We start from the raw sequence: 13,047 nt of genomic DNA, 5'->3' as shown, positions 1-13,047 counted from the left end.
GGTCTTGCTGCACCACTGCTCACGAAAGACTGGGAAAAGTTAAAATTTAACTTGAAACTCCTTCCCTAAACTGCCTGACTTGTCTTCTGAACCTCCCTCCAGTAACTGAGGGATTTCACTTAATCTATTTAACTTCCAAGTGTGCTCCTTCTGCCATAACTTGTTTCCCCAAAAAGAAATTGCTTAATGTCTTGCAATATTAATATATATATAACTGAAAATCCATGGAGCTGAGCATGACCTATTTCTCATAGCAATATAAGTATTTCCAGGTCCTAGCAAAGTCCTAGCAAAGGCACAGTAAAAGTAGCTCTACAGCAAAATGAAATTGAAGCCAATAAAGAGACTTGCTTTGAAATGAATTAATATGAATCAAATCCAAGGAAGCAGATTTCATGGCACAATCTGCCTATGTTAACTGCCCAGTAGTCTCCCAAACTGCCAGTCCAAAGGCAACACACAGTAAAATTTACATTCTGTGGTCACTCAGACAGACATCTGGTGCAAAGGTTTGCACTTTAAAATAAAAACCCATTGAAAGCACTTCTTAAAGGGTTTTGCAGTTTAAAAACAACACCTAGGAACTATCTAAGATGGAGCAATTTCATCTCAAAAGAAACATGGGCAAGTGCCAGTGCTCATCCCTGGATCCAGCTAGGAGAACACAAGGGGTTAAACATGCGGTGGGCTCTTGCAGCAGGAGCATGAAGGGCCTATTTAAAATGAAGAACCAGAAATAAGGAATTTTGCCAGTTTTTACCCCTGATAAATCCGCATTCCAGTCTGTCAGCTATCTTGTTATCCCCAGAGCTGCTGAAGTGTCTTTGGCTGTAACTATGCATGACTCCAGCTTTGAGTAATGGAAATAAAGTATGTGCATTGCGACTGCAGTGTTCCTTTCCCAACCCCAGAAAAAGAAAGGCAGAGCAGGAGGAGATCCTAGAGAAGCTCAGGAATTTTGTACAGAGAAGTTGGAAAGCTGTTCACACCCTACATCAGCTGCCCACTGCACCAAATTCGCCTAGGGAGAGATGCCTACAGCTTGTAAAGGAAATGCCAAGTTTTAGCCTAACACAGCAGCTCTTACTGTCTGCAATAACAAACAAATAAATACTCTTCCAGATTCACAAGTCCAGTTTAGCTGGCAATTCATAGTCAGCAAACATTTGGAAGCAGTATTGTAAAATTAAACAAAGCTATCATTTACAGGAAACCCTGCCTCGAGTACAAATTATAGAGTTGTTAAGTTTATCTGGGAATGCCTTGCCCCTGAGTGCTGTATAATTATTCCTAAATCTTTCAGGAAAGAATGCAAATATTTTCAAGCCGTAATTCATTGACAAGGAGGAAGTCTCATTTAACCTTTTGTGCATATTTTGATACCTAGAAATTAACCCCTACTTTCCACAAGTATTTTTCAGGATCCTACTGAGCCAGCTGGGCAGCAAGTGGACCCAGAGCCCTTGTTTTGGCAAGGCTGGACAGGAGCACCAGGCTCACCTGGCACCTTTGCCTGCTCCCAGACTGCTTCAACAGCAGCTCCAGAGCTGGTTTGGTTTGGAGCAGTGCTGTGCCAGCCAGGCTGCTCCCCTCACACAACTTTCCCCATAAGCAAGGCTGCTGAAAAGACTGGCTGTTCTCACAGGAGTTAGGGCAAGAAGAGGTATAAAGGAGCCTTTAATAATGCAGAGGCTGAGTTATGTGGAGTTTTCACTAGCGAGGCGCCTGCACCAGGATCCCCTTGGTGGGCTGGATTCAACAGGGCTGAGCAGCCCTGAGCTTGGTCTCTTCCAGCCTCCTCTACCCACCAAGCCACAGCTCTTCAACCAGCCCCAATTAACTCATGTTAATTAGCAGAAGCCACATGGTCAAAAGCAGTCACACCTTTCCCAACTTCCCCATAAAAGTGTTTTGTTTCTCAAAGGCAAAGAAGTCAACTCATCCTCTACTCAGGACCCTCCAGCACTGGAGACTGGTAGATTTAGATCTACCAGTGGCAAAAAACTGAGACATATTTCTAAAGAGAAAATCACTTGCAGCCAAAGGGGAGAGGGCATGCATCCCCCAGGACATCTGCAAAGCCAAACACAGACCCCCCACCCTCCCCATGGCACCCCTGGGTGAGCACCCACTGCTCCATGGGCACCCATTCTGCTCCAGCCCAGCACTGTGCCAGGGTCAGCCACGTCCTGCCTGCTGGCACTCGGCTGCTCTGAGACCCTCACACACCCACTACTACACTGCAAAGGAAAGAAAGCCACCCAACCAAACAACAGCCAGCCTTACCTTTTCAAAAGGTAGCACTCAGGTTATTGTGTTTTCCTCCGGGTGACATTATTAATTTAGGAGCTCAGCAGTGGGTGCCATCCCCCAGCACTCAGGCAGCTCCCTGGCACAGCAGCTGGGTGCTGCAGGATGCAGCACTTGCAGCCTGGGGAGCATCACCACCACTCACAATTACTCAGACGTGGAATGCAAACAAGTACGACATCAAGGTTAGGCTGCAGCAAGATCCAAACAATATCCATGATGCACATCCACTGTCACGGATCAGTGCTTCTGGTATGGTGGAGCTGGGAGATGAAAGGACTCGGCTTCTTCCTCTGGGTGGACGCAGGTCACTGTATTCCCTCCCTCACAAACAGGTAAGCCCAAGAGTTTTCAGAACGAAGATAAGAGAACCTCACACAAAATGGATTTAAGCCAAACTCCACTAAGATGCCATGATGCTCCAAACGACCACCTGGATCCCAGCAGTACAAAACCCCTTCATGTCCTCTCCTTTCCAGTGAGCAGTTGTGAGCTTTCTTCCATGCCCAGAGCCAGGGAAGGGTGGCCAGGCACAGAGCCCTTGCACGCCCTCCTCATCCCACTGCCATGCTCAGGGAGCAGGGAGGCAGGAGCATGTGAAACCAAACCAGCAAGTGATTGCACTGGAAGAAAGCAATCTCATTATGAGAGCTAATGAAAGCGAACCACAATTATTATGTAAACAGCACTGAATCATTAGCAGACACTATTAGAGCCATTTTTCCCCCCACCGAGAAGAAAAGCGTATGGCCCTATGGCACCCTCCGTTCTGTCTCTAAACGGAGCCAAAACTCAGGGGGAAGCCTGTTTGTTTTCCTCCAGTCCAAACTAAACCAGCAGCGCCACTCTGACCCCTGATCTGCATGCCGGGTGTGTGCCAGCTGCTCCCAGTGCCTCTGCCCAGGAAAAGGGACATGGGCACTGCTGCCTCACTGCCTTGGCTCACCAGGCACCCTGTGCTCCCCCAGGACTGCTGGCCACCACACTTTAGAAACCCTAAGGTTGGCAGGTACACAAAAAAATCCAGCCCACACTATTCAGAGCAAAGGCAAAGCCCGCCTGGGTGCCCATACGTAGCTGGCAAGGGATTGATTTTCCATCAGGCTTGTAATTGCACCTGTTTCTTTGATCACATAAATGCCCCGTCCCTCCCATGGGAATGGGCCAAGGAAAGTCAAGGAAGGTGCAGAAGGTTATTTATTCCCCTTATAGCATGGCTCTCCTTATCACTAATTTCTTTCCAATAGCAGCACTTGCCACAACTGGGTGAAGCTGCCTGCTCTTTAATCTTCCATGGGGCAAAGTTACCTTTAAAACAAACAAACAAGCTAGCTCCCTTGCAAAGAGGACACTGCCAGCCTGTTGGCTATAGAGATACTCAAACAAGATCCTTATGTTTGTAGGAGAAGCAAAAAACTGCATTTCGGCCCAGTAAAAATCCTGGCTCCGTCTTTACGTTCCAAGAACGCTGAATCAAAACAGGCTCAACTCTTTAAAAAGAAGAGAGTACAAAGAAGCAAAAAAGTTTGTATTAAAACCCATGTAATCTTTTTAAAACACCATTATTAGAACCTGTAGTACCAGCCAAGAGTGATTTATCACCCCCTGTCATCACAGCCTGCAACACAGAGCTTTTTATACCGAACTGTCAATGCTACAAAGCTAAAGCCCCAGCTCATAATTTCTTAAAGCTGACCCTCTGCTGCCAGCAAATCCCCTAAACCCCAGGATTTGGGGGTCCAGAGCACAGCTGCTCCTCCATCAGTGCCACGCAGGGCGATGTGACCCAACAGAGAGCATCCAGCACAGGTTCTGCACGGTGCTTCCAAGGATGTTATAAGTCAGTGCAGGCAAACAAATCACCCAGGGTTATTTCAGCTTCTTTCAAAAGGAAAGTCAACGGGCCATAAAGGCTTTAACTGCATTTTCCAGTGCAAGAAGGGACGTACCTCGAGGTGCCTGGTTTTCACGAGGCAAGTGGTCAGAGTTCTCTGAAAACCAGACACCCTGACATTTGGGGTTTTCCTGTGAAGTTGTTACTCTAACACACCCCAAATCACCAGTAATTTCTAGAATAGCAGTACAAACCACAAGAGGTTAAACTGACTGCACATTACTTAAACTAACCTAAGGGTGACCCCTGGAAAGGAACAGCTATTGGATGTTGTGGTTCTGTAGAAACTCAATTACCAAAGCCAATTTCCTATGAGCATTTTTAAAAAAGGAAAAAGAAGAAGAAGAAAAAAAAAGACAGCAACAATGCTGACAATGTGTAAGGGCCACATACTTTCACCTCCCAAAAGCTGCAGCCTCGCCTGTGTAAGAACTGCTCCTATTCCCACAAAAATGTTCAAACATATTTTAAACATTTCATCATTGTTTGCTCCCATCTGAATTTGCTTAAAATCCAGACAATTCTCAGCTTCTAAATTGGAAACATTAAGAGAAATACTCCTGCAAAATCCTTTTCTCAGGGTGGCTCCTCTCCACCATCCACGTACCTTTCCAACACTAAAGCTTGCAGTGAGAGAAGTCCCTGACTGGGAACTCCCACAAATCCAAGTCCATCAGTCACTGGTTGTGCAAGCCACAGAAAATACGAGTACAAAGACAGGAAACTAACAGATTTTATTTCTCTGCTTAGAAGATGGACAACAAAAAAAGTATTTCTTAGAGCATTTATGGAAAGGTGGGGAATCTGGCAATGCTTTACACTGGGAAAGAGGTACTATAGTTCTAACTTCACATTAAAACCAACACTGAGTAGCCCTTAATTAAGGCTGATCCCATCAGCTGGTATCCCCACACACACTTTTAAAGCACTATCTCCATCCTTTCAAGTACTTTACTAGTGAGATGATGCACTGCTGCCCTTGAGGAACATCACCCCATTCCACCTCCCTCCTCTCCCAGGACCCACAGAGACACGAGAGGTGACAGACTGCAAGGCATGAACTAGCAGGGAAGATGATTGTGCCAACCATGGCCACTTTCAAACAGAAAACACCATCCTAAGAAAACTAACCCAGCCACATCCTCACGGGGCAAAGCCTGCCAACAGCCCACATGACTGCCACCAGCTCTGCACACAAAAAGCCTCCAACACTTTCTCACCAGGTTCCCTCTTCCCAACATGCTGTTTTTATCTAAGCACCTTTCCCAGACCAGAAAGATGTAAGCAAGAAGAAAATTCTCTGGCACAAACGTGGTGCTTCAGCCACAGCCTCTGCAGGCTGCACGTGTTCTGCACAGGAAAAGAAAAACACAAAAATCTCTCCTAGAAAAGCAGAAGAGTTTCATGAAACACTTCTTTAACAAACCAGGAAGCAGGTAAGACTGGCTACAACAAAGTAGTAATCTCTTTTAATTAAAACACTTGGCAATTAAAAAAAAAGAACACACACAGCAGCTTTCTTCCTGAGATGCACAAACCTCAGTGAAGAGCACGAACCTTTCGGGGCACCAGAGGAGTTTGCCATGGGGCATCTTGGAGCACACAAAGTAATTTAGGGAACAAGAGGGAAACTTACTGGGTCTTCGAATTGCTTAGCAATGGGAGAAGGAAGTTATCTTCATAATCTCAAAAGAAAGAGAAAGCAGGAGGAATGTGAGGAATGCAAGGAGGTTATTGCCCGGGAGACCGGGACTGGCAGCTCACTCTCAGCCTGGCCGCCGGCGAGGAGACACATCCTGACCTCTCTGGCTAACAAGAATTTCCTTTCCCCCTCCCCCCTCACCCCCTCCCCCCAAAAAAAAAAAAAAAAAAAAAAGGCAGAACAAAAGCGAGTAATCAGGTCCCTAAGGACTGCTCCTCTTCTGGAAGGAGGCAGAGAACTTTGCAGCAGACTGAATAATCCTGATGCTCCATCCTGGTGCTGCCCACACCTGCAGGAGATATCAAGGACTGAGCCTATGCAACTCAACACACGCTCACATACACAGAGTTCATGGGAATGGCTATGTGTGAAGGGGACAGGAGATGAGAACCACACGTCTGACACATCTTGAGAAGCACTGGCAGTCCTTCCCTATCCATGCAGGTTCCAGGGTTGGCATCCCATTGCACAGAACCAGGACAGTGGGGTCTGCACAAGCCACCATCCAACACCAAGAGCAGGCTAAGACCACAGACATCACCACCTCAAGGAACTGGGACCTTCCCAGCCTCCTGACAGAGGTCCTGGCCCTATTGGGCAGATGCTACCTGCACCTCCAAGACAGAAAATGCTCATCTGGAACCTTCTCCCATCAGAGCCCTCTCATACACACAGCAGTGATGCCTCATCCTGAACTTCCTTGGCTCCACAGGTACCAAGGAAATACCATGGCAGAGGGGAGATGCAGAGACCCAAAACAGCGCCTCGCTGGCCATGCTGGCCTTGCTCTGCTGCTGTTTCAGTATGAATAAAAAGCCTGTTGACATATGAAAGCCACAGAAAATCTCCCTGAAACTACAAAACAGTACTGAAAACATTGTGCAGCTCAGGCCTTCTGCACAATGTACACACGCCTATTCAGCCTCTTAAAAAACAGCTACATGTCTAAGGAAACATCTGATAATTAAGGCAATTTTAACAATAGATAATAATTTGACTATGAATTGTATGGAATGTAATGACTGCTTATTCTGGCAGAAAAAACAGAACTTTCTATGAAGTGTCTGCCAAGGAAAACGATACTCCCACTCAGCCCGGACCACTGCAAGCAGTTGCTGCTAACCACATGCTTCACGCTGCCGGCTGCTAGGACACGGAGCGCCGCTGCAGCCGAACAAAACCCCGCGCTGCACATTCGCAGAGAGAGAGAGAGAGAGAGAGAGAAAGCGGCGTCCCAGGCGAGCTCCGGGGCGGCCGGAGCCGTGACTCAGCCGGGAGCCGCCGCCAGCCCGTGCCAGCAGCCCCGAGCCGCACGGCCGCCAGCGCCGGACGCCAGCGCGCTCCTCGGTGGCCTGCGGGCAACCCGCACGCTGCCAGCTCCCCCCTCCCGCTGTTTCCAGTTGCTAAATGACATTAGAAGCGGCTAAAAATACTTCAAGCAATTCTCTCATTTACTTTTCCGTGCCAGCGCTTGTGTTTGTCGCGGGGATGTTTCTCCGGCGATCGCTTCGCCACCCACGGGTGGCCGGGCAAGCGCTCCGGCCAGGCAGGACAAAACCCCCTGCCCAAGGGCCTTCATCGGGCAGGAATCAGGGCAAACAGCTACAGCTGGTGGCCAGGTCACTCCACACCTTCAAACAGACCTCAAGGATGACCAGGTGTTATCTTGTTCTTCTCATAACACAGCAAGTCCGGAGCTGCCTCGTACAAACCGACTGCAGCAGGCTCAGCAGTGCCAGACAGCAGAGCAACGCTGGCCTGGAGGGGATCCAGAAACCGTTCCTCAGTTGGAAGAGAAGCTTGTGAAAAACTAAAGAAGCATTTGCTGAACTTGACATGTAAAACAATGGGCTGCTTTTGGCTGGAGTAGAGTTAATTTTCTTCGCAGTGGTTAGTATGGGACTGTGTTCCGGATTTGTGCTGAGCATAGGGTGGATAATACAGAAAAGCTTTTGTTATTCCTGAGCAGGGCTTACACACGGCCAAAGTCTTTTCTGCTTCTTGTACTGATACGGTGGTGAGGAGGTTGGAGGTGCACGGGAGATTGGGAAGAGACACAGGTGACCCCAACTGACCAAAGAGAGACTCCAGACCATATGACATCATGGTCAGTATAGAAAGTGGGGGGAGCAAGGAGAAAGGGGAGGACATTTGGAGTGATGGTGTTTGTCTTCCCATGTCACTGTTACGTGTGATGGGGCCCTGCACTCCTGGAGATGGCTGAACACCTGCCTGCCCAAGGAAACTGTGAATTTCTTGCTTTGCTTGCATGCTCAGCTTTTGCTTTCCCTGTTGAACTGTATTTTTCTCAACCCACAAGTTTCCTACCTTCTACCCTTTGGTCCTCTCCCTAATCCTTTTGGTAGGGAAGTGAACGAGTGACTGTGTGAGGCTTGGTTGCTGGCTGGGGTTAAACCCCAACAAACAGCAGTGCAAACAGAGCAGCCTTCCTGACTGACCAAGGGCAGCACAGCGAGGCACCTGCTGACAGCCACAAATACACTGGGGACAAGTGAGCAGCAGGACATCAGAGCACACCTGCCCACAGTTACTTTGGGCAAAGTCCAAAAATCGAGGGTCAACCAATTTCCTCTGCCATGGGGAAAGAACTGCTCTCAACTGCTCTCACAAATAAATGCAGCTATTCAATTAATTTGGTTTAAATATAAATTACCCTGAACAGTTCACTAAGACTGAACAGAGTGCTGCTTGCACCCAGCTCCCTGCAAAGGCAGGCTCCAGGTTTGCTCTGTGCTCTCCACCACTGCCAGGACAGCAGTGCCAGCAAGAGCAGGGATGACACTGATGCAGGAACTTTGCTCTTTAACTGGCTACATTTTCCACCAACAGGCAAGATTTTTTTTTCCTTTTCAATCCAGGAAGAGAAACATCTAGTTCTTCCAATTAGCAGGAAAAGGGAAGGAATTTCCGTCTGTTTAACACCTGAGGGCAAGAAGCAGCCTTTTGAAAGAAAGGTTGGGTGGGGGTTTTTTGTTTTTTAAATCACAGCCACCTACTGTGGGTCTCCAGATGCCACCAGCTCACTTTGCATTTCATTCTGCAGCCCCACCAGACCAACCAGGGTAAGCAGCCCCTTCAGATGGTCACTCCGGGAAGTTTTGCCCCATCACCATGACAGCTCAGAGACACACAGAATCAGTAAGGAACAACACATTCTGGGTAGAATTTGAACAAAGCAAGTGGCTCCAGGACCCAGAACTTCCCAAGATGTGATGCGTCCTCGGGGAACTGTCAAAGTCATCTTAAAAGCAGAAACAGGCTGGTGCTCTGCCCACACCTACTATCTACACATTATCAAGAGTCAGGTTTCACAAACCAACTGTGTAGACACCAGGTCTAAGAAAGCACTGACCTCTCCAGCAACAGAGAGACGCAAGATTGCATCTCACCACTGCCAGGAGCTTTGCCACTCACACACATCACAGGGCTGCACTGAAGAACACTCGGGTACAAAGGGCCACGGATTATGAAAAGCTTCCACACAGATTTATAGCAGCAATGTGTTTATACCTCTAGCACCAAGGCTACATAAAAGGAAACAAGTTCTCTATGTCCCACACCACAAATAACCCATTTTACACCTCTTATCAAGCAAGCAGTGAGTTGACCAGCTGTGCACTTCTTTCAGAAATGCCTAGGTACTTCAGCAAGATATAACCTGCTATTTATGCATACTCTAATTAGGTCCTAAACCTGGTCTAAATAAATATTAAAGTGAATTCCTGGCTAATTATAGTGAAGGAGCAGCCTTTTAATGCCACTGAAATAGCAATGATACATATAAAACGCCTGCTGGAATGGGCATTTCCTTGAAAGAAAAGAGTTTGCATATCTACTGCTCCAGAAGAAAATAAATGTAGCCAAAAAATCTACCTGAGATGATATAAAACCCCAAATGACTCTCATGCCCTTCCAGTGAGGATGAGTTTCACTTGCTGTCACATAGCCCAGTGCAGGGACACACAGCTGCTTCACTTTGACAATTCAAGGCCAACATTTTGTAGGATCAGTAATCCTTGGCAGCAAAGAAATCACTACACTTACAAAACCAAATTTGCCACAGCTTTTAGGACACCTTTTCATAAAGATGCTAGGAAGTTTCTGTCTGCACTGTGATCTAAAGCAACTTGCTAAGAGAATGTGAGAATAAAGCATAATCCATCAAATCAGTACAAAAATCTAACAAAGAAGTTGATGCACTTCAGACATGAACAACCATGTGTCCACACATCATTCCATCAGCATTCATGTGTCCACACGTGATTCCATACAGCCTCCTCAACCTGTCCTCCACCAGTTTAGTGAGCAGAGAGGTGCCACCAAGCAGAAATCACCAGTTTCCACCATCACCCCAGTGGGATACTTGTCCAAGCACATGGCTCATTCCCTCACACCCATTTATCTTGTTCCCACGATAGCCAGGCGCCCAGGTAACCTTTCCAAACCACTTTCCATCTCCTAACGGAAAACATGCCACTTATCACCTGGAACACCAACTGAAATCAAAGCTTTGGCAAGTGACTCTTTTCTGGAGACAATACACACCACAGACCTCTTACCCTGGTGCCAGACCTCAGCCTCCAGCATTATCACCTGGCCCGTGGGACTCCAGTGCCCTGTGCTGATCCCATAGGGCCAATGAGAGGTGAAGTTCTCTATTTTGAAAGTTCAACACCAGCAGTGGGACTCGTGGTTACATCTGCATACACCAGCTAAGCAGCAACAGGAGAGATCCGGAGCCTCTAAACACAACCCACGCCAAAACCACATGAATTCACAGGGGGAACATGAAACTGCAGCAGGTGTAGCACCCCACTCCAGGTTTAATTTTAAATTCAGTCGCACTTGAGGTACGCCACACTTTAAAGCTGTGCACAGCATGCCTCCTTTAAAGACTTCCACCACCCTCTCTGAAATACCCTGCATAGCAGGACTACATCTAAAACACAACTTTTCCAGACCTGTTGCTTTCCAAGCAAGGCCAGACACAGACTCCTTGCACCCCTAGAACAGCAACATAACCCAGCTGATATTTTCAGCATGTCATTGCAGAACAAATAATTCTTCTTTTGTCAGATAATCTTACCTTGCTCATCACTTTTCTCAAACAGACAGCTTTAGAGCTTCAAATGGAAGGCTTATCAGCATGATCTACTCTTGACATTCTCCAAAGCTCACCAAGTCATCTTAAACAACAATATATAAAATAAGGACTAGGTCAAACCTCCCCAATACTGGACTTAAGAGGAAATCTGCTCACGTTCTGATCCTACACTGATGAGGGCTGGACTCAAATGCAAGACTATTTATTAGAGACCATTTCACAAAGCAGGCAGAGTGAAGGGGAGAGAGTATTTTAACTGCAACCAGTCAGACGTTTCTCATTAAAATATTTCTTGGAGAGTAAACGGGCCTGCAATTTTATTCAAACAGATGTAGGCTAAATGCATATCATTAGTCTGACAATACAAAAGCACAAGCGACTGAAATGATTTTAATTTTGTCAGTGAAAAGGATAATGTATGCATATCTGGAGGGCACACCAATGGTAAAGATTACCCCCAGCTTCTATCTGAGCCGTCTAAAGGTATTTACTTGGGGTCTGTCTGTGTTGTGACAGTGTCCCAGACCGAAATGAATGCCTCCAACACTCCACATTTTTGAGCCATTCAGTCATGCATTTTTGTTATTGTTGAAAGTAGTGCGAAATTGCAGTGCATGAGCTGGAGTCCTTGGTGGTCTCCGAGGATTCCAGCTAAAAAGGCACTTCCTTTGTTCCGCGGAGAATGCGGTCCAGTAGGTCATTCAGAAGGGGAAATAAAAGCAGCGGCCCTGGGAGGGAGATGAAGGATGAAACAAAAAGAATAAAATGTTTTGGGTGTGAGCACATTAGCTACCATTTCCTACTGCTGCCGGCTGCGAGCACTCCTGTCCCCAGGATGCGCAAGTACCTCGGGACGAAGGTGGAGAGAAGGAAGAAAGAAAGAAAAAGGAAAGGGGGGAAAAAAAAAAAAAAAGGGGAAAAAAAAGGAGCCGTGTCTCAGTCCGCCAGCAGCCGCCGGGCACCGGGGCGGGACGGGCAGCGCGGTCCCCGCCGGGGCGAACGGCGGCCCAAGGGCAGCAGCGCCCGCCCCGCCACCGCCGAGCCGGGAGCGGGGCCGGCAACAGGCGCGGTCCCGCCCGGACCGGCCCGGCCCGGCACGGGGGGCGGGCGGGCAGCCGAGCCGGGACTCTCCGCGCGGGACCCTCCGAGCTCCGGGAGCCGAACCGAACCGCGCCGGGCAGCGCGCCCCGAGCCGAGCTCCGGGCCCCGGGGAGCCGGGCCGGGGGGAGCCGGGCCGGGGGGAGCCGGGCGCGCACCCCGCGCTCCGCGGGGCCGGGCCGAGCGCGCACAAAGGCGGCAGCGACGATCGCGACTCACCGCTGATCTCGTGGCTGGGCGCCTCGCTCTGGCTGAAGCCCTTGGCGGCGTAGAGCCTCCGCACTTCGGAGCAACTTTTGGCGCGGGGCTCGGCGGCCAGCAGCAGCGGCAGGCTGAGGGCGGCCAGCGCGCACAGGAGCGGCGGCAGGCAGCCGCGCCGCCGCGGCATGGTGCGGGCGGGCAGGGGCCGCCGGGGCCGGGCGAGCGCGCCCCGAGGCTGGAGCCGGAGCTCCGCCGAGCCTGCCCCGCCGCGCCCCGCAGCAGCCGCGCCCGCTGCCCTGCGCCCCGCTCCGCTGCGGCTCCGCTCCGCTGGCCCGGCGTGCGGCGGCGCTCCGCGAACTTGGCCCGGCAGGAAGCACATGGGGTGGTGGTGGAGGAGGAGGAGGAGGTGGAGGGAGGCGGGGAGGGCGGCAGCCAAGCAGGATCGCGCAGGGCCGGGACAAGCCTCTGCAGCCCCCGGGAAAATCAGGAGCTGGGATCCGCCCGCCCAGCGAGGCGGAGCGGAGCCCGGGGCTGCCCGCCCGGCCGGCCCCGCACGGGCGCTCCCTCCCGCGGAGAGCCCCGGCTCTGCCCGGCTCTGCCCCCGGCGCTCCCCGCCCGGAGCCGCCGCAGGAGTCCGCACCTGGCACCCACGCTCCCACCCACGGCAGCTCCGAAGTGCCCCGCGAGGGAAAGGGAGATTTCTCGGAAGGGCTGGAA

General features: G+C 49.8%; 1 protein-coding gene across 1 annotated transcript in view; it reads right to left on the bottom strand.

Moving 5' to 3' along the window:
* GPC4 (glypican 4) overlaps nucleotides 1-12,724 on the bottom strand; it is a 65,989-nt gene extending 53,265 nt beyond the window's left edge. Inside the window, exon 1 of the mRNA XM_014887314.2 lies at nucleotides 12,349-12,724. Coding sequence (XP_014742800.2) covers nucleotides 12,349-12,709 — 361 coding nt within the window. The 5' untranslated portion in view covers nucleotides 12,710-12,724. The remainder of the gene's footprint in view (nucleotides 1-12,348) is intronic.
* Between the last annotated feature and the right edge of the window lie 323 nt (nucleotides 12,725-13,047).

Source organism: Sturnus vulgaris, chromosome 14 (assembly GCF_052056855.1).
Source record: "Sturnus vulgaris isolate bStuVul1 chromosome 14, bStuVul1.hap1, whole genome shotgun sequence".
NCBI lineage: Eukaryota > Metazoa > Chordata > Aves > Passeriformes > Sturnidae > Sturnus > Sturnus vulgaris.
Note: the sequence above shows the minus strand (reverse complement) of the source record. Positions and strands in the feature narration are given on the sequence as shown.